At 31.6% G+C, this 24,048-nt stretch overlaps 1 protein-coding gene across 1 annotated transcript in view; it reads left to right on the top strand.

Annotated features, from left to right (window-relative positions):
- The window catches only part of LOC118199035 (hemicentin-2-like), a gene marked incomplete at its 5' end in the record, with an annotated part of 837,377 nt that extends 817,156 nt beyond the window's left edge, over positions 1–20,221 (top strand). The window contains one exon of the mRNA XM_085806510.1: positions 20,060–20,221. Coding sequence (XP_085662636.1) covers positions 20,060–20,082 — 23 coding nt within the window. The remainder of the gene's footprint in view (positions 1–20,059) is intronic.
- Between the last annotated feature and the right edge of the window lie 3,827 nt (positions 20,222–24,048).

Raw genomic sequence — 24,048 nt, 5'->3', positions numbered from 1 at the left:
AAAGTTTAAAATTTAAAATAAAAGAGAGAATTCTTACTCAGGCTTGAGTCTTATTCCTCATTATTATCGTTTTAGAGCAAAGAAGACCTGGCTTATAAAGGCAGTGATTCTCGTTCGAAATAAGATTTAAGTTTTTAACTCACCATAATATTTAAATTTAAATCAATATTTGGTAAACTTTATGCGTCTCAAATGCACAAATTTACTTCTGTGATTTCATGTTTTTATGTAAAGTTGAATCCAGAGTTACCAAATGAGTGATCAGTTCTTTAAAAAAGAATTTGTCGCTAAACCAAACCTCACAAAAGTAGCCAAACAAATATACAATTAAACGAAATGTTATGTCATTGTTTAATATAACGATATCGCTAAACTGAACAAATCAAAGTTATTTTTCATACAAAATATGACAGAATTCAGAAAGGAAAAGTATTTTAAGAAGTAATTTGCTGTCAAGAAAGCATGGAAAATTCTATGTAAGGAAATAATATGCACAACAAAGAAAGTATATATTTTTTTTTTTATTTATTTTACAAAATACTGCTTTCCGAAATTTAAATGCATATAAATGATCACTCTAAATCAGGGAAACCTGACTGATAATTTCCAGTACTTGATTTTAAATAATCGAATTATTCCCATATCCAATGTTGCCAAAATAAACAACATTTTAATTTGGCAAAGTTTAATTCGTAAAATTATGAAGACCGCTGCTTAAAGAAAACGAACTCTGTTTTGGATATATGTCTCATCTATAGTTTAATAGCAGCAGAATCTTGATTAGATAAAGTAAAATAAGCAAATGCTGATGATAACCTTTGTAACTGTATTGACAATTGTTCGAGCTTGTGTTTAAACTATTCAAAATCATTGGCAGTCAATCATACATTTCACCAATAACCTATCAATTTTCGAAAATTTTAATTTGCAAGTTTATATCTCTTTCACTTACTTTGTTGAGCAAAGAGCTCTGAATTTCTGCAGTAAAGTTTCTAAAGCAGGAAGTAAGGTAGGTTTTGTAGAATTTCTTTCTAGTCAGGATGAGATATTACTATAATCACTTAAAACCCACTAAAATTTTAATTGTTATTGAAACAAGCAAAGGCAGAATTTCGAAAATTCGAATTATTGAATAATTTTTAATCTTTCACTTGAGAGACTAGATGAAAATAGTTCCATTACAGTATTTTAATATTTTTATCAAATAAAAACAACTTAGTCCTCTTTTTAAGAGTATATTAAATAATTAATTAAGTATTTTTAAATTTTAATTTTAATTAAAATGAAAAGATATCATTTGTTGGGAAAAAATAATACAAATATCTCATGTGTACATCACATGACTTCCTTGTACGGAATATTAAATTATACGCATTTTGCCTACATTTCAATTAAACTTATTATTAGAGATATATTTCTCATTCAATGAATTCAGTTCTCACTTCGCGACAAGGCAAAAGTACATAAAAACTCAAAATATCTATATTAAAAATTGAAAGATATAGAAAAGTATAAAACGCCAAACACAGTTAAAACAATTATTTTTTTTTTTCAGTTAAAATTACAGTTTCTATGCAAAAAAAAAAAAAGCAGTTCGACCAACGGGCTAAAAGGCAGACTTTTTGGTGCACAAAACTGAAAGTTTACATTTGGTCTCACTCTGCAAAAAAACACTGAAGACGTAGAAACTGAATTAATTTGTTATGGACGCTTTGCTGAGTCAATATATGAGATAATTTAATAATTTAAAACATAATTCCAGAATAGATTAAGCATAATTTACTTCGAAATAATAGAAGAAGATCTTATTGTGTTGCGAAGCTTAGTTTCTCTAGATTGACAACAAATCCACTCTTATGCTAAGTTTCAAATGTAAAGAAATATGGCTGCTATGGTAAAAAAATTAGGCTTAGCCGCACTTAAACAGCTTTTCAATTGTTGATAATTCTATAACTATAACATACAGGTTAACTAAAGGCCTTAACCGGAAAATAAGAACAACACAATTCAACCATTTTTTAATCAAAAAATGCGCAATTTACAAGCACATAAGAACCACATACAAAGTTTCAACTTTCTGAGGCTAATCGTTTTTGAGTTATGCGAGATATATATATGCGTACGGTAAGTACAGACGCCACGAAAATCATCTCTTCTGAATCCATTTTAAATCAATTTTATAACTCGTTTGGGGAAGAAGAGTCCTTTATTCTATCCTTACGTACAGATGTCACGGAAAAAACATCGTTAAATTGCATTCGATAGCGGTCAAAATATATATTTTCGTTGAAATATCGTACCCGGAATTTTTCGTGATTACAATATTTCCTTTACTTCGTACAAGGAAGTAAAAATGAGTAGTCGCTTTTTTAAGGAAACTTCTAATTTCAACATTTAAAATTTAAGATTTAATTTATTCCTTTAAAATGAATACCTGTTTCTGAAACAGTTTTAACAGGAAGCCGTGCTTCTCTCTGATGCGATATACCTGCAGCGACTTAAAAGGCTTCATTGCGTTAGTTTTTTGACTTATTAATAGTATTAATTTTAATTGGACCAAGAAACTAGTATTAATTTTAATTGAAACAAGAAATTAACTTTACATATTTCATAAAGAACAACTTTCTTTTATCTTTCCAACAAAGGTTTTGAAAATATTTTATTATATTTTGCAAAAAAATTGTTTTACATAACCTTTCTTATCGTAAAGTATTTCTCATAAAGTCTGTAGGACTGCCATTATAACTGGAAACTAAATTCCTGCAGACCGTACTAGACAAATAGATAGTAATTATTGTTTCCCAAATTCTCACTAAATACTAAAAAATGTTTAAAATTACTTTTCCATTTTCGTCTAAATTCTCTTTTCGTTTAAAGGTACGACTTGGCGCTGCAGACAAAAGCACCACTAGTGGCTGATAAAATTAAACAATAACAAACAATTAAAATCAAACGCTTGTAATGTACAGGACTACACATTCACGACAATAAGAAAGAGGTTAGCTCAAATAGTATTTTCCCGTCGCGAAATTTAATTTATGAATGCTAAAGACGGAATATTTTAAGCAGACCTGTTCATAATGTACTAACAGCAAACGCGATTGCCATAAGCCCTCTGAACTAAGATTAAAAATCCTCAGCTTAAATACACTCAAAGCTATTTTACTTTCTGGTGAGAAATCCGGAAAGCAGAAACTGTAATAAAGATAAAAATATAGCTAACAAAAGATATTTCCCAAGTGAAACAAAATAAATTGTTTGTTTGAAAGAAAATTAACTTTTTTCACCTAAGTTTTACGTCTTCCAAAAGCCTAAGATTTCTGGAACCATTTGTCGAATGCTTAATTGAAAATATATAATGGCTTTTCTTACTTTACAAGTTGTATATTAAATAACCAGCTCTCTTTTTTCTTAATTTTTTATCTTTTTAAGTTATGTTCTTCATTAAGCAATTGCATTTTTAAATCATTATCAGATTTAAAAACATTTACAATCATTTTGATAAAGTCAAGAAAAAATTTCTTTTATGAACACAGGAATCTTTTATGTTCAAGGCAAAATGTTTATATCCAAGGCTTTAATGCCCTTAAAGATTTGAGGAAGTAAAACCTTAGAAAACTCTTAAATTAATATTTAAAAATGCGAAACTCTCTGTTAGCTCGTTATTTCGCATAAACTTTATTTTTACCGATTTCTTTTTCTTCAATAAAATTTTTAAAATTTTCTAACAGGTTTGAGAAAAGAGAATAACTTTTAAATATATATTGTTCAGGTTTCCATTCTTCTGCCCAGTAGCGATTGCCTTATTATGTGATTTAGCAGTTAATCACAAGGGACTTTAAAACTGGTGATTTGTAATAAAATTTGTCGCATCTTTTCTCATTTCAGCAGTTTTCCGTAGTAATATTAAATCGTGATTTTTTTTTTATTTTCTGTCTGTGCTTGCTCTGTATTTCTGTTTTTCTCCCCACATTTCCATGTATTTCTGGACTTTTCACATTCACGTATGTCCTGTGGTGTAGTGGCCGAAACCGCTAAGCAAACCCTGGGTTGTGACACCGGGTTGACATGAACTTCTAACTCAAGTTTTAACAATAACATAACTTTAATAAGATGAAAATTTTAATAGTTGCATATCTTGACAATATGGGACTTGGATATATTTAGTCCCGTAATTTCAGAATTTTGTTACAGGAAAAATGCTCTAACGTATTATACACGAGGAATGATCGTTCTTAGCAGGCCAGCATGCCCATAGCTCTAAACAGAAAAAATTGTTCTCTTATGCTTATGCTTTACTTTCGTTGCAGGCATCAACTACTAAGAGTTTAAGCCTGATCGTTCAAGGTTGCCGTATCGAGAAAGGCCGTTCGCGGTTGTGGGAAAAATAAGGGCATGTAAATACATGTCACCACCCGAAGGCAAAAAACACAAACATGCAGAGCATACGATCTATTTGAGATGTATGTTAAACGTTGGAAGGTCTTTGCATTAGCAGAAATTTGAAAGAAATTTGAAGTGTAGCAGATAAGAGGAATGAAAATAAATACATAAATAAACATATATGTCAAATTATTAGAGTTGTATATTACATGATTCATAGATTTAGCTGTGCCATAAGCCTATCCATATTTTCCAAGCTGTTATAGTCGTAATCACAGATTTTAATACTGGGATTATCAATATTTTTTTACCTTTTACGAAATTTTTTGCCTATGTTATAATAATGAGTGTGAAGTCACTCAATGCTTAACTCCTCATGTATTCTATTATTCCTTACATACCATTCAACATTTACTATTTGTCGTAGAACAGTATTTTGACAGACTTGCAATCTTTTTCTATGAGGTTTCTTGGTATGTGCCAAAACTGGACTTGCATAACACAAAAGTGGACGTAGAATGGACTTGTAAATGAGTAACTTGTTGTCAATAGATAATATACAGTTTCGAGCAATTAAGGGGTATAGTTTGGCTTTACGAACTCGAAACTTCTGGATAAGAGATGTAATGTGCGGGGACCATGTAAGTGACATATTGAGTATCACCCTAAGATAAGGGACTTGCTTGGCCCAGGGAATATCATTGTCATAGAACTTCAGGTTTTTCTTGAAGTTGGTCTTCTTCGTAACGTAATAGCTGTTGTTTTTTCCACGTTGACGAGGATCTTCCACTTAGAGAGTCAATTCTCTAGCGTGTGTATGTAATTTTGTAGTCGTTGTATAACTGGACCTGAAAATGCACTTTGTGCGCGGACCGCTGTGTCGTCTGCATACATAGCTAATGCTATGTCATGTGTGGAAGGTATGTCGTTCACCTAAATATTAAAAGGTGTAGGTCCGAGCAAACATCCTTGCGGGACGTCAGCCATGTCCATGGCTTGGGGAATTTGTGCCAGAGACGTGAACAATAAAGTATCTACCTGTTAGGTAGGAATTAATAATGTTTATGATGTAGCCCTTAAGGCTTTGGATATCCCTATGCTAAATTTAAATTAAATATTTAACTCTGATTCATTCAAATCCTTTTTCAATCGAGATTTGTAGCTTAAAAGTCATTATAACTTCAGAATTATTCTATTGAGTTGCGTTTTTTGTTCATTATGAAAGCATTTTTATTTCGAATTTTATATAACATTCGCGTAACTTTAATGGTAACGGAACTAAAATATCCATAACAAGATAAATAAATTCCACGAAAACAATCATATGAACTGAATAAAAAAAAGATAAAACGTAAATATATTTATAGTTCATTCATTTATTAGCCCAAAGCGGCAATTTACCCAGAAGGGCTATTAATTTTGTTTTGGCATTTTGCGTTATAAAACGGCGTTTCACATTTCAAATTGTTGCCACCAAATATATACACCTGCATTATATTTAAAGAAATTTAATAATGAAGAATCTGCTTGAATGTACGCATGTTTCTCGCATTGTGAAAAAACAACGGTACTTAGCGACATCAAATTTTGGATAGCGTAGTCCTCCACTTGAATATGGCATCTGGAAGCCCGAATATTTTTATTATCTATTTCACATTTCATCACATTATCATCTATTGTAAAGTTTGTTAAAAGATTCAACGCTTAACAATACTTGCATACACAACCATGGCCCACGAATAATCATTGATGAAACAAATTTGGAATCCATATGTTTCACACGTATTTTTCAGCTGTAATTTATTCTTTGAAAAGGGCTTTCGTGGCAATGTAGTTTGAGCGGTGCTGCAATCCACATAAATATTGCAACCATAAATACTTATTCTTCTTTCACTTAATTCGGAGATCTACCTTGCGCAATGACAAGCAATTTGAGAGCAAAAAGACTTAGAGTAGAATTTTGTTTGCTCCCAACATAAAGTTAGTGTGCTCGAGATGCGAGGAGGCTAACACTAAATATTTAAGTCCGAAAGCAGTTACTTGTAATAGTTAGATCAACGCTTTCATACTTTCTTCGTTTTTTAGAAGTATGTATATTTTAGATCCAGTAAACCAGTGATCCGAGTAAATACACAAATATACTGTAAAATTTACCCAGGAAAAGTCTTTCATGAATAATGCTTCTCAAACAATTGTGCAATATATTTGACTTTTAAACATTTGAGAAGGGGGCGGAAGAAGGATCATTTGTTGTTTACACACCTTTTATTTAGCTGGTTTCTCTATTTATTTATTTATTTACTTGAGAAAACTGTAGAAATACATTTTTGATCCTACCGAGCAGAATTTCTTGAAAATGTTTGCCGGATTCTAACCCCACGGCTTCTTGTATTAAGAATGCATGTGACAGGACATGGACCCTTCCATTCATATATCTACGCAAGAAATAAGACAAACACCGACATTAATACATCAAAGAACTCCTAATCATTACAATTTCTCATGCCTTTTAACTGAAAAATCACATAAAATCCTCACAAACTAATCACCTGGGATCCGAAGATTTCTGTTCAGAGATAATCATCAGTACCCTAAGTTTCATAAAATGATGCAACGGACTAGATGTTTGTCAAGCTCCTCATGCTGCAAGAATTTAATGAAATTTTACATCCTGTTGATTTTTTCGAAAGGATTGCACTTACGAATTTCATAAACTAATAATCTGCTACAACATACCATTTCCAGTACTGTTGGTTTCTTGTCCAAATTATTTTCTGTATTCCCAATTTTTGCATTCCCAAATCCCTGGGCCCTCAGAGTCTTACTCACAATGTTTTTGATGTTATTCTCAAACGATGTGACGCCATTGATTCGGTATTATTAGTACAGTTCATTCAGAGCCGGATTTAGACTTGATAAGGTCCTAAGCTATTTGAGATATGGGACTCTTTGTATGTCTGTTATACATATTTTAATATTACATTTATACTTTATTTTTATTTCTTTCTTTATATATTTTTCTATACTTTAATTCTTTCATTATAACTTTGAGTTCCCAGTAATAGTTCTGTCTTTATGTTTATATGTTATTTTTATTAGACCAAACAAATCTTCTTAATTTAATTTGTGAATTTCAAATTGTATTGAAGTTTTATTGCAATCTCTTTGTGCCCTAAATCATTATCTTTAACAAATACTGGATGTGGGGTGTTCGGTGGGGTTGCAAGATGTGTAAACCCCAGATCCTTTGGAAAGCCTCAGGTGCTCATCTCCTCATCCTTTCTTTGTCAACGCTTATAAATCTTGCTTTTTTTTATATTTAGTTAGTAAGAATTGTATTACTAGCTGACCCATGGTAAATCGCTGGTACCCCCCATACTTTTATCTGTGCCTGAATTAAGAGTTGATTCCCAACAATATGGCCTTTAAAAGGCATAGCAAAATATACAGAAACATCTTACAGGGAAAAAAAGTCGAACTTACTCCCTCACAGGTTTTCTTTCATCTTTTTCTTTGATTATTTGCTTCTCTGCGTTTAAATTTGTATAAAATATTGGCATCAATCTTCGGCGTATTTCTGTTTGGACGATTTCCTTAAAATTTTGCATGCATGTATAATTGCGATGAATACAAAATTTTATTGCCATTTAGTTGATTGCTTCCGAATTATGACAGTAATGTATATACATAACAGCATCAATATATATATATATATATGCGTATATGTCTGATTAAGCAGATAATATAGATTCTCCTGTGTCTGCTCTCATCCGGGATTGTGTGGGATATAGTACATAGAAAACGCTAACGGTATGGGTTACGGTATTTAAAGCATTTCATGTGTGAGTGTCAAAATGTTTCAGATGTTTCCTTTTCAACAGCTAGGCCTGTACGATTAGGTAGCAGGTCAAGTAAAAATTATTTTTTTTTTAGTTGTGGCATTTTTTTGTCACGTATGATTAAGTATAAAATTGAAAAGCACCTGAAATTGAATTACTGATCATAGTGGCTAAACGACAAATTGAATCTTGTTGTGTCTTGGATCGACTGTATAAATGTTGTATACAATGATGGATACCTCTGTGTTAAAATTAGCTAATTACTACACCGATTTAATGTAAATCTTTGTCATTGTTGAATTAAATCCATTAACTCGAAGATATCTCTGAATAAAAGGATAATAATTATATTAATTATATTACTAGAGCTGATTAAAAAGTTTTAAGATTGCCTTTCTTGACTTGGCTTTCCTATACTGGGAGTTTTAAGGATTATACATTGATGGGTCTGAAGCTGCAGCTTCTTGCCGTAACCTTCAACATTTTCACTGCAAGAAGAACCTAGTACGTTTTGTCATGGTAAAGAAGGAAGACGTCTCTGTAAAAAGATTCCAGATGTACTGTCTCTTATTGTCTTCATCTCTATGTACTTCATAGAATGATTGCCACAGCCTCAAAGAGGATGGACTTCTACTTCCTTCCTAATTTTGAGGGACTGAACCCCTGAATTGCTCTGAGGGTCTCATACCCCTCTCTCCTATCCAAACCAAGCGAGAAGACTTTCGGCTTACAATATATTTAGAGTGCTCCCATGCCTCAAAGGTACTGTACATTTGCAAACATCCATGCCTTCTCCGGGATTCAAACCCGAGCCATTCGGTACCGCAGTATGCTCCGCGAACCCCTGTACCATCCGAGCTGCTATACTGTCTTGTGTCGGATGTATGAAAATCGGTGATAAAGTACTTGAAATATTATGATATGTTTATATGGCTGTGAATCATTTAGCCGTGCTTCAGTACTTAAGTGATGGACACTCTTCAAAGATACGCGAAATTATCAATCAATCGCACTGTGGTTGGCCTTCTACTGAGGTTGCGGATATCAACCCATACTAAAATTATGAAGAATGTCTATTACGCATATATCGTAAAAGAGGTTTTGTATGAAACCGTGAAGGATTTTCTTTAGTAATAGCGGTTTCTTGCTCAAGGACTTGGTCTTGTATTGCAAAAGAACAGTACTATATATATATTTTCAATTGCTCGAATTATTGGCAGGTACAGGTACAAGTGGGGAAGACACCAGAATTTTATCATTGGTCTCATAGGTCCTATCGAACTAAATATTAGTTTTGTAAGTTATGCACATTTATGTCTACTTTCAATCTCCTGAAATTAATCTCTCGCGTTATTCGAAAAAACATGTAAAAATGATTTTTCTTCCACTATGTTCTGATAAACTAAGTCAAACAACATAATGCTTTTTAAAGATAACTGGCTGTACATATTATCATTAGTATTAGATATATGAAGATCTAAAAACTAGTACTATTTTCTAAGGCTAAAAGTATTTAATTTCGTAATAAATAATCAAATATATAAATAATATTTTTCTTTAAAGGAAAAGTACGTTTTCATCAATTACTGTGAAGGCTTTATTTGTTTTATTTGAAGTTAATTTATATTTTCTTTTAATTACATAAATACCAATTTTTTGGCAGTAAAAATCACAACACGTAGAAATTTCGTGATTTTCATTTATCTTCAATGTCATTAACACGTGATTGATTTACTTCTTTTTATCTTTGTTGCTAAAATTTAGCTTAACCTGTGTTCTATTTTATTTTACATTTTTCTTCTCCATTTTATTCTGCATCGAAACTCCAATACTTCCTTTCCCCTTTATTATTTATGTTTCTATTTCTTTTATACGTATTTTGTATCGAAAGGGAACTCAGGTGGAGTGAGGCATTTTCAGGAAATAGTCTGTGCGTCGATTTCAACTATCAATCAATCGGAATGTCACACGCTGCTCAGACTAAAGCAAAAAATAGCAACATTAACCGGTTTCTTTAGAAATAAAATGTATGTTAGTCCAACTTTGATCTCTTACATAGCATCTGCTCATCTATATTCATAAAAAAGAAACAGCAAAGCATACTGTTTCAGGAGATGCAAAAAGTATTCTAATGCAGAAAAATGCTACATACGACCTTCTGTGATCTCCAAACTATTAAATATGCGAAAATACCACCTTACAGAAAATGGCTATAATGGGGTGGCAAGAAACAACCTGTTCCCCATATAACTTTATTTAATAAGATGTTATATCATATAAAACGAATCTGCTAACAGCTAAGCCATTATTCATTTTGCCTGATTTTAAGTAATAAAAATTACTAAACTAACATAACCAAATTAAAATTGAAAAATGACACTTTGTCATTAATTAACAGAAACATAACTTTTAGAAATATTATACCGATAATGCTATAAAAGATTGAAAAGTCCAGTATTCTTTGCTGAGTTATTTACCCTTGCTTACTTCAGGCACTTAATTCCCTTTATTTTAAGCGTTGGTTGAAGCAGTCCACTACAGGTCTAGGATTTTTCGCCGTCGCCATTTCACCGTAGCCGTTTCACCGTCGGGACGTTTCGCCGTCGGGACGTTTCGCCGTCAAGACATATTTTTCTTTACATGATTGTACTTTATCTTGCCGTATTATACTCGTATTAAATTTATTTAGTTTAATAATTCTGTTTACCTTTTTTATACTTAATGAAGATTGCTTTTAATATATATAGTTATTTACAAGTATGAGATATAAAGAAATTACACAAAGTTAGTTGGAAAATTATATCAGTATCAAAGAGAAACTGCGGCTAAACTTCTGATATAAGACAAGTTATATTATCGATTTTAAAATTATGCGGGTACAATATTTGCATGATTCGTCAAAATTTCTTGAAGTTTTAATCGGCTAGTTCAGAGAAATCATACAAGCAGGAAATTCAAATTTTTATGAAATCTGAGGAAAACAGAATTACTTTGGAATCTTGTCAGCACCTTACTCTCTTAAAATTAATATATGTAACGGTGCATTTGTATAAAACTGTGCACAAAATCATTTTATATATTATTTTATATAAACTGTTATCAAATTAAGTTAAATTATTCAACTAAACAGAGTTATAGACGGGAAAGTTTGAGATAGGCACGTGAACATGTTCACTGGACAACTGATCAATAAAGGGCTGTTCTCTTTACGGATGAGTCCAGATTTAGCCTCCAAAGCGATAGTAGGCGTTATTTGATTTGGAGAGAACACGGAGCCGGTTATCATCCATCAAACATCCGTGAAAGAGATTCATAAGGAGGAGGCAGTGTCTGCATTTGGTGTGGTATTTCTTTGGGTGGACGCACAGATCTCCATATCTTTCCACGTGGAACTATAAATGCTCAGGACTATTGAGATGACATTCTTCGCGCTTATTTGCGCCTAATGCCGAGGCAATAGCTGATAATTTCCTGCTATAGGAAGACAACGCTAGACGATACATGGCTCGCATCGTGGATGATTATCTTCAGCAACAAACAATTCAGCGCATGGAATGGCCAGCTCGATTAACGGACCAGAATCCTATCGAGTTTAGTTTAGTTTAGTGACGGAGGACGTGGGCGTCATCCCTTTACCGTTATGGTTAATTGGTAATAGCACCACGTCCACCCTTATCTGATTAGTTTAAATCAGATGAGATGATTAGTTTAAGTCAGAGACTTATTAGTTTAAGGCAACTTAATATAATACGGCAAGATATAATACAGTCGTATAAAGAAAAAGTATGTCTTGACGGCGAAACGGGCCGGCGGCTAAACGGCCTCGTCGAAACGGCCACGGCGAATAGTCCCAATCCCGTCCACTACAGCTCGCCCCTCCGAAGCTCTGTACCTTCGGGTTTTAAAAGTAGACAGATGCATATTCAGTTAAAGAAACGTGGCTAGATGTTAAAAATAATTTTCGCTCTTCTAGCTAAGACAGATTATTAAAGTTTAACATTTTACAAAATTATTATTATCTTTTTTTCAAATATTTTGTACTTTGTTCAGGTGTTAATTAATTTACTCAAGTAATGTGTGTATTGTTTACTTTATTCAGATTCTCGTGGGTTGCTTACTTTATAGAGGTATTATGCACTTTTGTCTTATATTCCTTATTTTACTGAAATATTATCCATTTATTTTATATCGTAATGGAGAAGACCCATAGAACGTAAAATTGAAGGAATGGAATATTTGTGTAAAACGTCTGTGACACAACGTGTATTATGAGATGAACTTCGCAATTTAGAAATGCTAAAGTCAGACTGTAGACCTCTACATGCATTCATTCAAACTATCACATTCTGAATAGATGGAAATACCATTTCAGTATAAAAAATATCAATATTATCAATATTATTAAAAATATCAATAATCAAAAAAATATCTGAAAGCCTTCAGATTTTACATTACGCCAAAGGTGCGTTTTTTGACGTTTTGTGTGTTACTTTTATTTTTAAATATCATGTTCTTCGCACTTAAACCACATAAAATTCAATTAATCAGCAATATAAAATATTTAGAAATACAGGGGAATAGTACTTCGTAACAGCAATTTGAAAAGGAATTCACACATTTAGAGTAATACGCTGCTAAATCTCGTTTCGAGACTAATAGCCCCTTCAGGATAACGCCCTTTTGGTCTTAAAATTTTTTAAGGCATGTGTTAAAGCTTAATCATAAAAAAAATATTTTTCTCTCACGGCAAGAACCTTTCCTCTTTTTATCTGAAATCAAACGTTTTTGGCTTACAGATTTCTACACTTTTTTTTAGATAAAATACTATAAAAAAGTTAAGTTAAAACCCTTTTCCACATAATAATTGCTGATCGTGATAAAGTGGACATCAGACTGTTGCATAAATGCAGTTTACAGATTTAAATCGTTTTAGAGGAAAACAATTTCCATTCTGCTCTTTCCAAACAAACTTGTGTTTACTTTAGCGCGAAAATATTTGAGTTTTGTTTTCCTTTTGTTTTTCTTGTTTTATTTTCAAGCTTTCTTTGCGTATGCGTTATGTTTCTCTGTGTTTTCCAACATGTAAATTTTCACCGAAAGGACATTTTTAATCTAAGACGAATAAAAATAGAAAACAAAATCAGTTTCCTTTTTCCTAATCTTTAGAATAACATTTTTTTTTATTTCTAGCAAAGCTCAGAATATATTTATGAAACTCTTTTGATTTAAAAACAAGTCAAAAGGATCTACATTTCTTATGAGCTCTCATATAAAAGAAAAGCATAATTTTAGAATTTAAACTGCCGGAATTTTCATCCGGTTATCTCAGTTATATCATAGTATAAGAAATATATTCATTATTAAACCTGTTATATAAAAATTTAGCCTTTGTTTAAAAAGAGAAGAATTACAAGTCCATCATTAATATTTAGTAATTTGTTTTAAAAATATTATGGTTGTTTTAACATTCCGCGAAATAGACAGGATGATATGAAATAATTTGTTCTTAATAGATAACAATTTATGTAATATATAAACAGCAGCCTGGAATATAATATTCTTAAACAAGAAATGATTACCTTTTGTAAAAAAAAAGAAACTCGGCGTATTTATTTGCTTGTACCTTTTAGAAGCATACCACTACAGATGAAGATCTAATTGCATTGTATTTCTAAAGACATCTTATCTAGCAAAGATTAGCTTTCTGGTTACCTTTTAGACATCATTATTGTTTTTCCATTTCCGATTAAATATTTAGTAGCTTTTCTGAAGCTTTTTACACAGATGTAATTTGGAACCATCGCTTGAAGGACGGAGTTTACGTCTATCCAGGGAACGACAACTTACTTAGGGAAAGAAGCAAAAACCGTTGAATAATGTTTAACATTTGCATAAATACCACTCTCACCACATCTATATCATATATTCATTTAAAATTTCGAGTAATAAAATTAAAGTTTCCTACGATTTTTAGCCTCCCGTGCAGCATAATAATCAGAAGTCATACATTAGAGTCATTTTTAGAGAAGCCTCAAATGTTAGCCTACCTTTACTTAAAGTTTCGATCTTCGTTGCAAACATTAAGTATTTTCATTTTAAATTGAGTTTTAACCGCTTTCTGGAATCTTTTACCTCTATCCGCTTTTCTAGGTCAATTCTTTAGCTAGTCTATCGGACACCTTATTTTTCATTGCTTGAATTTCCCGTTAACCAGCGTAATTGGGTATATGTATATAACGCACAAGCAATGGAAATGAAATTAAAGGTAATCTTACAAATTCCCCTGCTTTTTTGTGTGTTTATTATAACTATTATACGTGTATCAAGTATACTATGGATTTTCCAATGTGTGGTCTACTTCAAGAAACATTCATATAATATATAACATATATCTTCGATATAAATGTTAAAAAATTCCACATATTTGCCAGCTTTTTGGATATTTTATTTATTCTTTTTAGAATCCATTATTACACGATGACACTGTATGCGTCCAACCACTTTGGAACAGATTTGTTTCTGGAATGTATTTAAATTTTTAATATTTAATTATTCACTTATAAATATATCCTAAATAAGTTATTATTTTTTTAACCAGAGATAAATTCAGAAAAGCGGTTATAAAGTATAATTGGAATTCCTTGTTGAAGAGCAATTTTACATGATTCTTCCATTTTTGCATTTTATTGCCTTTTTTACAAATTTTAGTTAACGTTTCTTGTTATTAAAGTTTCATACGCACATTTTTCTAACAAGTTAAATTAGCTAGAACTAATATTTGAAAACTGATATCATATATAATATGGGGAAAGGTCAATATAAGTATCTAGTGGTTAACCAAAGGTTTCAAGCATACGTTTCCTATGAAAACGTGAAAGTGACTAGTTTCAAATCTTTGAAATTGATATACATAATTGCGATTATTTTAAGAAAAGTCATAATACAGACATATTTCAACTAAAATGAGTTCTCGCAATCTTTCAGACGATGACCTGGTGGATGACATCGGTAAGTTTTAGAAGGGCCAGTTTATAGCAGAGGTCTTTCAATGGTTAGGAATATCTCGAATAGTGATATTAAATTATGACATAAATTCCAGACTACGGGTATCATAACTAAGGAACCCAGTCAGAGAGCTACGACAGTTGTGCAGTATTAATACATAGCATTAGATGCATTACGTTATACAGAAATGATGGTTAGAGAGCTGTCTTAGAACTTCGCTGCGTCTGGAACAACAGTTTCAGACGCAGTCGTAAGTTCTAGTATATAAACTGCAGAGACCTTAGCAGAGAAGGCCGTCAGTGACTAGCGATATGTGCCATCCTCATTAGATCGTAGAAGTAAGACCCGTCTCTTATGAAGGCACGCATACCATTCTTAGAATCCGTACAGCAAGTATGGAGCTATGTACTTTTATGACAAAGCGAAATTTAACACATAGAGTGTTTATCGGTGAGTGTTTATCCGGAGAAAGCCCCAAACCTGCTAGCGTCCCTTCCATGTAAAAACGCTGACCACTTACCACAAAAACTGAGCGTTAGAGGAATGTGATTCTTGAATCTTATGTAAGGAATTCTTGTAAAATTGTTCGACAGGATTTCATTTTTGTGGATAACAGAGGAAGGCCACAAAGAACTCAAATAACTCATCAGACCTAAATCCTAAAAAGTATGATTCGGTTATTCTAGGAAGAATCATTGAACAACGTCAGCACCCTCCAGGTTTTAATTGCTAAATTTTAGAAAAAATGAAATTTATTATTACAAGCCATCAACAACTTCAGTTACAGACTAAAGGCCGGTTGGGAGGCTGTAAATCTGTAGGGGGTAGTCACTCTCTTTATTAGCAAAATCATCTTGGAAATATGAAGTTTCATGTTTTGGTAGGTTTTGGTTTCCTCAGCATATGTGTCCAAATTTACTTTGTGCTTATATGTTATGTTATTGTTGGCTGTGTCATGATATTGGGCATCTGTGTTGAAAATACCATTACAATAAACCAATTATTTTTTTTAGAAATCATATATGTATGTTTTGTATCTGTAACCTTAATTGTAAGATATATAACTTTCCGTTTAGCGTAAAATAACCTATGAGTACCTTTAATCTCATGATTTTCCTTATTGAAAGAAATAATTGAGTTTAAAAATCGCTTTATGATGATCATCAGCTTTAAAATAAAAAATTTCATTTGAAAGAAATCATGTGTAATAATTTGTCAAGAAGTAATTAATAATAATTAAGTAATAATTTGTCAAGAAGCCTTTTTTGAGTTAAATTTTTATTACAAAAATACACATATTTAGTCTTAAAAATTATTAGAAATATGAAACTACTGTAGGAACTATTAAAGAAAAAATTCATAATAAGCATACTAGCAGTTATTTTCATTTTGATTTTCGGAAATCTGTGGTGTACATGATTGCGAAGTATTGTGCTGTTAGACATTATTCTGTGTCATTGCAATCAATAATTATTTAAGCAGTGTTTAATTAGTTATTGCGAATTTGCGTAAAAGTGCTTAATTTACAAATTTCTGTAAAAATTCCTAATCTCAGACAGCTTTGCGTAATGTTTGCCCATCAGGAAATTAAATATTATTTTATTTTAAGCAACTAATTTTCTTGATTTCATTTTTTTACTTTTTGATGTATTAAAACATCAAACATAATGATTTGAAGCATTTTTACCTAAATATATTTTCACCATTTTTGGAAATTTTAAATTCGTCTTGGAAATGAAAAAGACAATAAATCGGATAAATGTCTATTTCTTCTGTTTAACGGTTAGAAGTATTTGTTAAGAAAGAAAGAAATCTCTGAATTGAGTGAATGCTATTTTGTACGGAAACATTTAATCATAGAATAACATTAGTTGAGCTAATATAGAATGAGAACCTTTGTTTACGCATTAGAACAAGGGTTAAATATTGAATGGATTTGATAAGATCTGTTAACGTTAAATAATGTAATTTAATTAAGTATTTGCTGTGACTGCGCTAGATAGAATTACGTATTTTTCTTCGATTATCATCTGAGGACAAAAAGTAAAGTTTGGTACAAATAATAAAATTTGAAGCTAGAAGGCTGCGTTTTGTATTTTCATAAAAACTCTTTATTTTGGTTCTTAAATCTAAACCTTTACCATTAAGCAAAATAATAAGAGCAAGCAAAAATTAAAAGGAGGACTAAAATAAGTGGGATTATTTGCTGCTATCAGTTAATCACATATAGCAAAAAACTAAATAACAACATCTCAGTCATTAAGGATATTGATACAAATATATTAAACAAAAAATGAAATCGTAAGGAAGGAGCTTAGATTAAACCATAATGCGGTTTTTGTTGAAGATCAGAAGCTATAGTATCATTTGAAGTATCTATGAAAATTTCAAACGGACTACATGAAATTAAACTATGCATTATAATGGTGTCCGCCGAAAACATAGCGGCAAATACATTACAGATGAAAACTTCGCGGAGAAAACATCGCAAGGTGAAAACATTGTCGTACATAATATTGTGGGAGAAAAGAAACAGGGAGAAAACATCGGCGTACAAAGCATCGTCATAAAAAAAGCGATTCAAAAACTTCGCAGTTAAAAAAAATCGTTGCCAAAATATCGTGATAAAAAACAAAGCACCTGCAAATTATCGCATGGCGATAACTTCTCATATACGTTTTCATTATACGTTTTTCTCATACATACGTTTCATACGTTCTCATACATATGTTTTTACTTTTATATTTTGTATTTTTGAATTATACCAGTGATGGCGAAACTATGGCAAGTGTCCCACAGTCGGCACGTAAAGCCTCATCAGCTTGCACGCGACTCAAATATTACTTCCTTAATTAATAATCACAATAAAATGATACTCTATGTAATTTAAATAAGTAATTAAGTAATAAACATGCAATTTGATAATATAGCAAAACACGAAAGCTTAGTGGGGAAACCAAGCTTATACACACGCGCTCAGCCAAAATAAGCCTAATAAAGCCGAAAAGGAGCATATGAAATCTAAAGTTAGAAGTTTAGCAAAGAGTTGCCCAGGTTAACGGTTACTGCTGTCCCCTGTTCATACTTGAATCTGCAGCCATAGACTGTTGATTCGTGGAAATCCAATTGCTTACTATCGGTTAATAATGCAGCCTCTTTTTAGTATATGACTGATTCATATTTAATGTTTCATTTTTAAATTTTGGGAACCTTCACAAATGGCTCCAGCAAAAAAGGCAAACTTCAACATTGATAATAGAAGATCACATCAAGACAGAATCATTTGGAGTTATTGAACACAATAGGAAAGTACTATGCATTCTGTGCGGGAAATGTATTGTGTGTCCCACATCTAGTGTCAGACGGCACTTTAACACCAACCACAAAGTTGTTGCTGAACTTGATGAAGCTGAAGGGAAGGTGTTTATTGAAGGGAAACTGAGGAATTCTAATTACGAGAAAATTGGTTTTTGCAATTATCTTTTTAAAATAAACCATCTAACAACGACCAGCTTTCAAATTTTACTGTGCCTGGCACACACTGAATCATACATTTTTGCTGAAAAAATAAAAAGTAAATTTAAGCATACAAAGACTGAAACCGAATAAAAATACACTGAAGAGAAACTGAATAGAAAATAATTCTGGGTATAGCAGTTAATGTAATGTTAAACTTTTGTAGTTAACTAAAAATTAATCTTTTAATTAATCTTTTTTTTACAAAGTTTTATTGGTAATTTTTCATGAAAACCACAGTCTAAAAAAATGTTTTAAAAAGGAAGAAGAGTAACTGCATGAGTACCCTTATTAAAATTGTTTTAAACAATTATCATATCATAAAATTATGTCAACTACTATAAGTAGCATTAATTTTCTACTCATTTTTCAGTTTTTGAGAGCTTAAATTTCCTTCTGAATTTTTCAACAAAAATTTGTTATTCAATTCAAAAATATAAAAGTGAAAAAAAATTCTGAAAGCTTTCAGATTTTATATTACGCCCAAAACGGCATTTTTTAACGTTTTGTGTGTTGCCTTTATTTATTAAATGTCATGTCCTTTTTGCGCTCACAAACCATTATGCGAATATGCATTTTATAACATTTAAAGCCTGAAAAACACATGTCTGCGATGTTTCGTCACGCGATGATTTGTAGTGCTTTATTTTTTGCGACGGTATTTTCGACGACGATGTATTTTTAAATTGCGAAGTTTTTGAGTCTTTTTTTCCTATGACGATGTTTTGTACAACGATGTTTTAGAACTGAGATGTTTTATCCTTACATATTTTGTATGATGACGTTTTCGCGTTGCGTTGCGTGGTTTTCTCTTCAATGTTTCGCCTGCGATGTTTTTGCCACGATATTTATATATAGTATGATAGTTTAAATTACTGTGATAAGTAGCTGATAGATGCATTATAACGGCCAATGTGTAATTTCTATTGTAATTTTAAATTTATTATTTCGAAGACAGTTCTTTCTTTTTGGATGGGTAATGTAAATAGTGAAGAATTCTTATTAATATTTCTTGTTTTTAAATAGTCTAAAACTCAATTAAGGATAATAAATTCCCATTACAAATATCGTGTAAATATATCATAGAGGTGATTTTACGTATTCCTCGTTTTCAGTATCTCTTAGACCTTCCAACATTTATTAGTAATTTAAATGCTGTCGCCAGAGGTATTAAGTTTCTTCCATAACAAATTCTTTTAATGCATATTTTTATAATAAATGATAGCGTTAAAATAAATTTCTTAATACGAAGCGTACGAAGTAAAAGTGAAGTGAATTTTCCTTAAATATTCTAAAATGTTTCCTCTCTTTTACAGCCCTACAAACCGGACAGCAGTGATGAAATGGTATATGCGGACTTGTATGATGATGTAAAAGCGGGAAAAATCCCGGATCCTAGGATGAAGCCCCCTTTGCCTCCCAAAGGCATCGGAAAGAAACCAAAGGAGCCTCCCCTGCCCCCCAAGACCAAAAAGGGTGGGTTCTTGGATTCCATCGGCATCTGAGACAGAAACAGATACTCGGAAAGTTCAAAGTGGCCCTTCTTAAAGCTCAGGAAGGATGGAAAGTATCGGAACTGGAATTTTTATGTTTTTGTTTGTTTTCAAGAAGAATGCGAAAAGGAAAGACTGTGTTACAAATTGGAATCTGCAAATGGCAAAATGTAACGTAGATTCAGCAAAGAAACTGCTATGGGCGATTTGGTTTAAAAATCTTGTCTATGTATCTGAATATTTTTTCTGTTACTGTATTTTTTGTCATATTTTTTAAAGCCAAAGAGTTTCGCATTCCATTTACCAGAGTCGTTTTCTCTTGAGAAACCGTGGCGTGTTTTCATCGTCAGTACTTACACCTTAAATACCAAAATTTGAAACCTATTTAAGTTTTACACGAAAAGGCTACTGATTTTAGCATGCAGATTGGAACTGATTTTAGACAAATATAATCAAAGGTAGGGTAACTGTGTCCTTTTACAAAATATAGAAACATATTTAATGCTGACTACATATAAGAATACTGGAGAGGTTGTAAATGATTTAAAACGAAGCATTGAAATTTTCGATAGTACAGTGAAATTTGGCCATTCAAATTTTCTTTGCAGATTTATTTGTACTTCAAAAACACGATCTACGGAAAGAAAATGCAGCTTTGAATTTGGCCATTATGGACTCACTTGTTGGAAGCTGAGCTTCTACAAGCATAAGGCATGTATAGGAATATCAGTTGCGATTGACGTCATGTGACTGGATATCACGTGTCAAAATATCGCATGTTTATAGATCACAGTGATGGTAAGCAGGAGATAAAAACAGTTCCAAAACCCGATAGAACAGCCGGACTAACGTCCTATGCTTTGATTCTAATAATTTGCCAACAATAATTTTGATTTGAAATGCCTTGCATGTCAAGATATTAAATCTTTTTTAACATTTTTAAAGAAGCTCGATTAAGCTCGTTTACTGAATCTTAATTGTTTTCAGGAATCTGCTAAAGAAGAAATACATTACTTCTTCTGCCTATCATCACAACTTATTTTGAGCCCCGGAAACGTAGAAGTTTCGAATTCAAAGCCATTTTTCATGAAGTCCTCTTCGAAAACAAATCTGGAAACTGATCGCGAAACTTACAATGAAGCGCTAAACGTTGTTTTGAATATGTAAATTATTTATTGTACGTTACTGTGAAATATAATTAAAAGTGTTGTTGTTGATGACCTGCTAATATGCAAGCCACATCTATTGCCAATACTTTTAAGAGGAGCTTATTAATTTAGTATGAAAAAAAATGTTGTCCGCTGTACATATCAAGTAGTAATAAATACTCATCAAGCAATTCATACCGACTGGTAACATTTGAAGGAAGAATGGAAGGAATAGTTCACGTGAAGCAACTTCCTGAAATTGAATCGTGAGCAATTCTTACGGCTTTTAATTTCTGACTCTTCAATCGCTAGCCATTTAGTCTTCACATCCCAAGCAAAATAACTATAAGATTAGCAGAACTGTTCACTTTTCTTTCGGAAAATCACTATTTATATTTAGCACTGCAAAGGGAAGCTAACATCTTTGACTGTATTTATTATCAATCACATATTATATTCTTTTTAACTAAGCATGAAAAATATGTGTACACAAGAAAATATTAAAGAAGATAAAGGTGAAAATAAATGAATACCCATCTAAATAATGTGGAGTTATTTGGTACTGATGAAAATAAGTGTTAAATTTTAAAACAAATACTCTTTAAAATCAGATGTGAAATCATTACAAAAGGAAATGATTTTAACGAGATTCTTTTGAAAATTATTAACGGACTTTCGTACTAATAGTTTAAATTATTATTATACTGTAATCACATTTCATTAAATAAAAATGAAATTTTTAAAAGTAAAGTTTCAGCCATCGTTCGATTACGATATTTCATACGATACAGACAGAAATTTACATTGTCCAGAACGTATTTTAATTTCCTTAAATTGATTTGATACGTGTACCGAAGTTAGTAATAAAGGTGAGGATGTATGTAAATTCGTTAATTATTTTACTATGCCCAGTTTAAGCGTAGCTGAAGTGAGTCAGTTACTTAAAATTGTAGCTGCATTATAAGTAACATTTTTCCTAACTTATTTCAAATCTTGTGCTCAGTTTAAGAATCTAACTGTCTTAAAACAAGACAACGAAGGCTTACGCTGAAAGTTCTAAAACTTAAAATGGAACTAACTCCGCCAGATATTTTCCATTGAACAAGGTTAAGCTAAATTTTCGAGAACCAATTAAAGAATCGAAAAATATTGTCTGGTAAAAGTTTCCAAATTGCCGTTTCAAGAAAGGTATATATCAAACCGCTTTTCTGAATTAATAAAATAATCTCTTTTTAATAATTTTTCTTATTTCAGTTTGCTTGAGAAGATAAAGTAAATGAAATATTGAATACCATTCTAATATATTCAGTATATGACGTTCCTCAATATCCCTATTTTATGAAATGCTTAATATTATAAGATAAGCAATCTATCCACGCACGACATTGAAATCTATCCACGCATTTATTATACTCGATTCAATGCTTAGACGTTCAAGAAAAAGGTAAACTTTGCTTTCTTAAAAAACAAAACTTTACATTAATAATGCAATTTTTGAAACGTTGCTATGTACGGAAACAGATTTTGAGTATAACACTACACCGCGGAAGTGTTGGCAAGGTCATATTGTTTTGCAATGATTATAAAAGAAATTGGCATTGAATTTTATGCATTTAGTTATATTAACTAATCAATGTGATTTATCTTTAAAAGAGAGTTTGAAAGCAAAGAGCTACAACTTAAGGATGTGAATGAAATGAAATTTTAAGACTATGAAATGAAAAGAAAATAATCCTTACCAATGCTTAAAGATTTTAATCTCAGTTTTCCTGCCTTTAGAAATCGATTACCTTATATATATTTGCTTACTATTTCACTCTGAAATTCTGTCATGTTGCCATAACATTAAATTTCAAAGTACATGAAAATGTCTAATATCATATCAACCCGACAATTTTTCTAATTATATTAATAATTTCTCCTATATCTCATGCAAAGCTTCAGAAGGATAGTAAAAACAAACTGAAATGATACAGTGGCATTTATGAACTGATTTAACCTCATTAGATGATAAAGATGTAGGAATTTCGTTGACCAAAAATAGAAAATAATTTTGATTTGAAATGCCTTGCATGTCAAGATATTAAATCTTTTTTAACATTTTTAAAGAAGCTCGATTAAGCTCGTTTACTGAATCTTAATTGTTTTCAGGAATCTGCTAAAGAAGAAATATATTACTTCTTCTGCCTATCATCACAACTTATTTTGAGCCCCGGAAACGTAGAAGTTTCGAATTCAAAGTCATTTAGTACTACGTGAAGGGAAGACATACTGTTGATTGTAAAGAGTCTCTGAAAGCTCAGTTACCTAATATATTTTCAATGAAATTCCTTTATTCACACTTTTCTATGATACCCTGAAAAAAGCACAACAGGGCCAAACTTCAAGCCTTATTTTCTACTGTCTGTATAACTATATATATAAGTATCTTTAGAGCTATGAATTAGGGCCATATATAAACACATATTTCAAACAAAACTATAATGAAATACATGCTCTATATAGTAAGCATTTTATACTCAGCTTGTTCAAATCAAAACTGTACCATATTTAACTTTTTAACATCATTAGACATAGTACTTGGACGGTTATAGTTAACTCTTCGTACTTGGTGATACGTGAAACAAAAATTCTAATAAGCTTAACTGCGAAAAAGTATCTTTG

The sequence above is a fragment of the Stegodyphus dumicola genome, chromosome 1 (genome assembly GCF_044657685.1).
Source record: "Stegodyphus dumicola isolate Sdum_Otavi_A_Nest chromosome 1, ASM4465768v1".
NCBI classification, from domain to species: domain Eukaryota; kingdom Metazoa; phylum Arthropoda; class Arachnida; order Araneae; family Eresidae; genus Stegodyphus; species Stegodyphus dumicola.
This window is presented reverse-complemented; position numbering and strand designations above follow the sequence as displayed.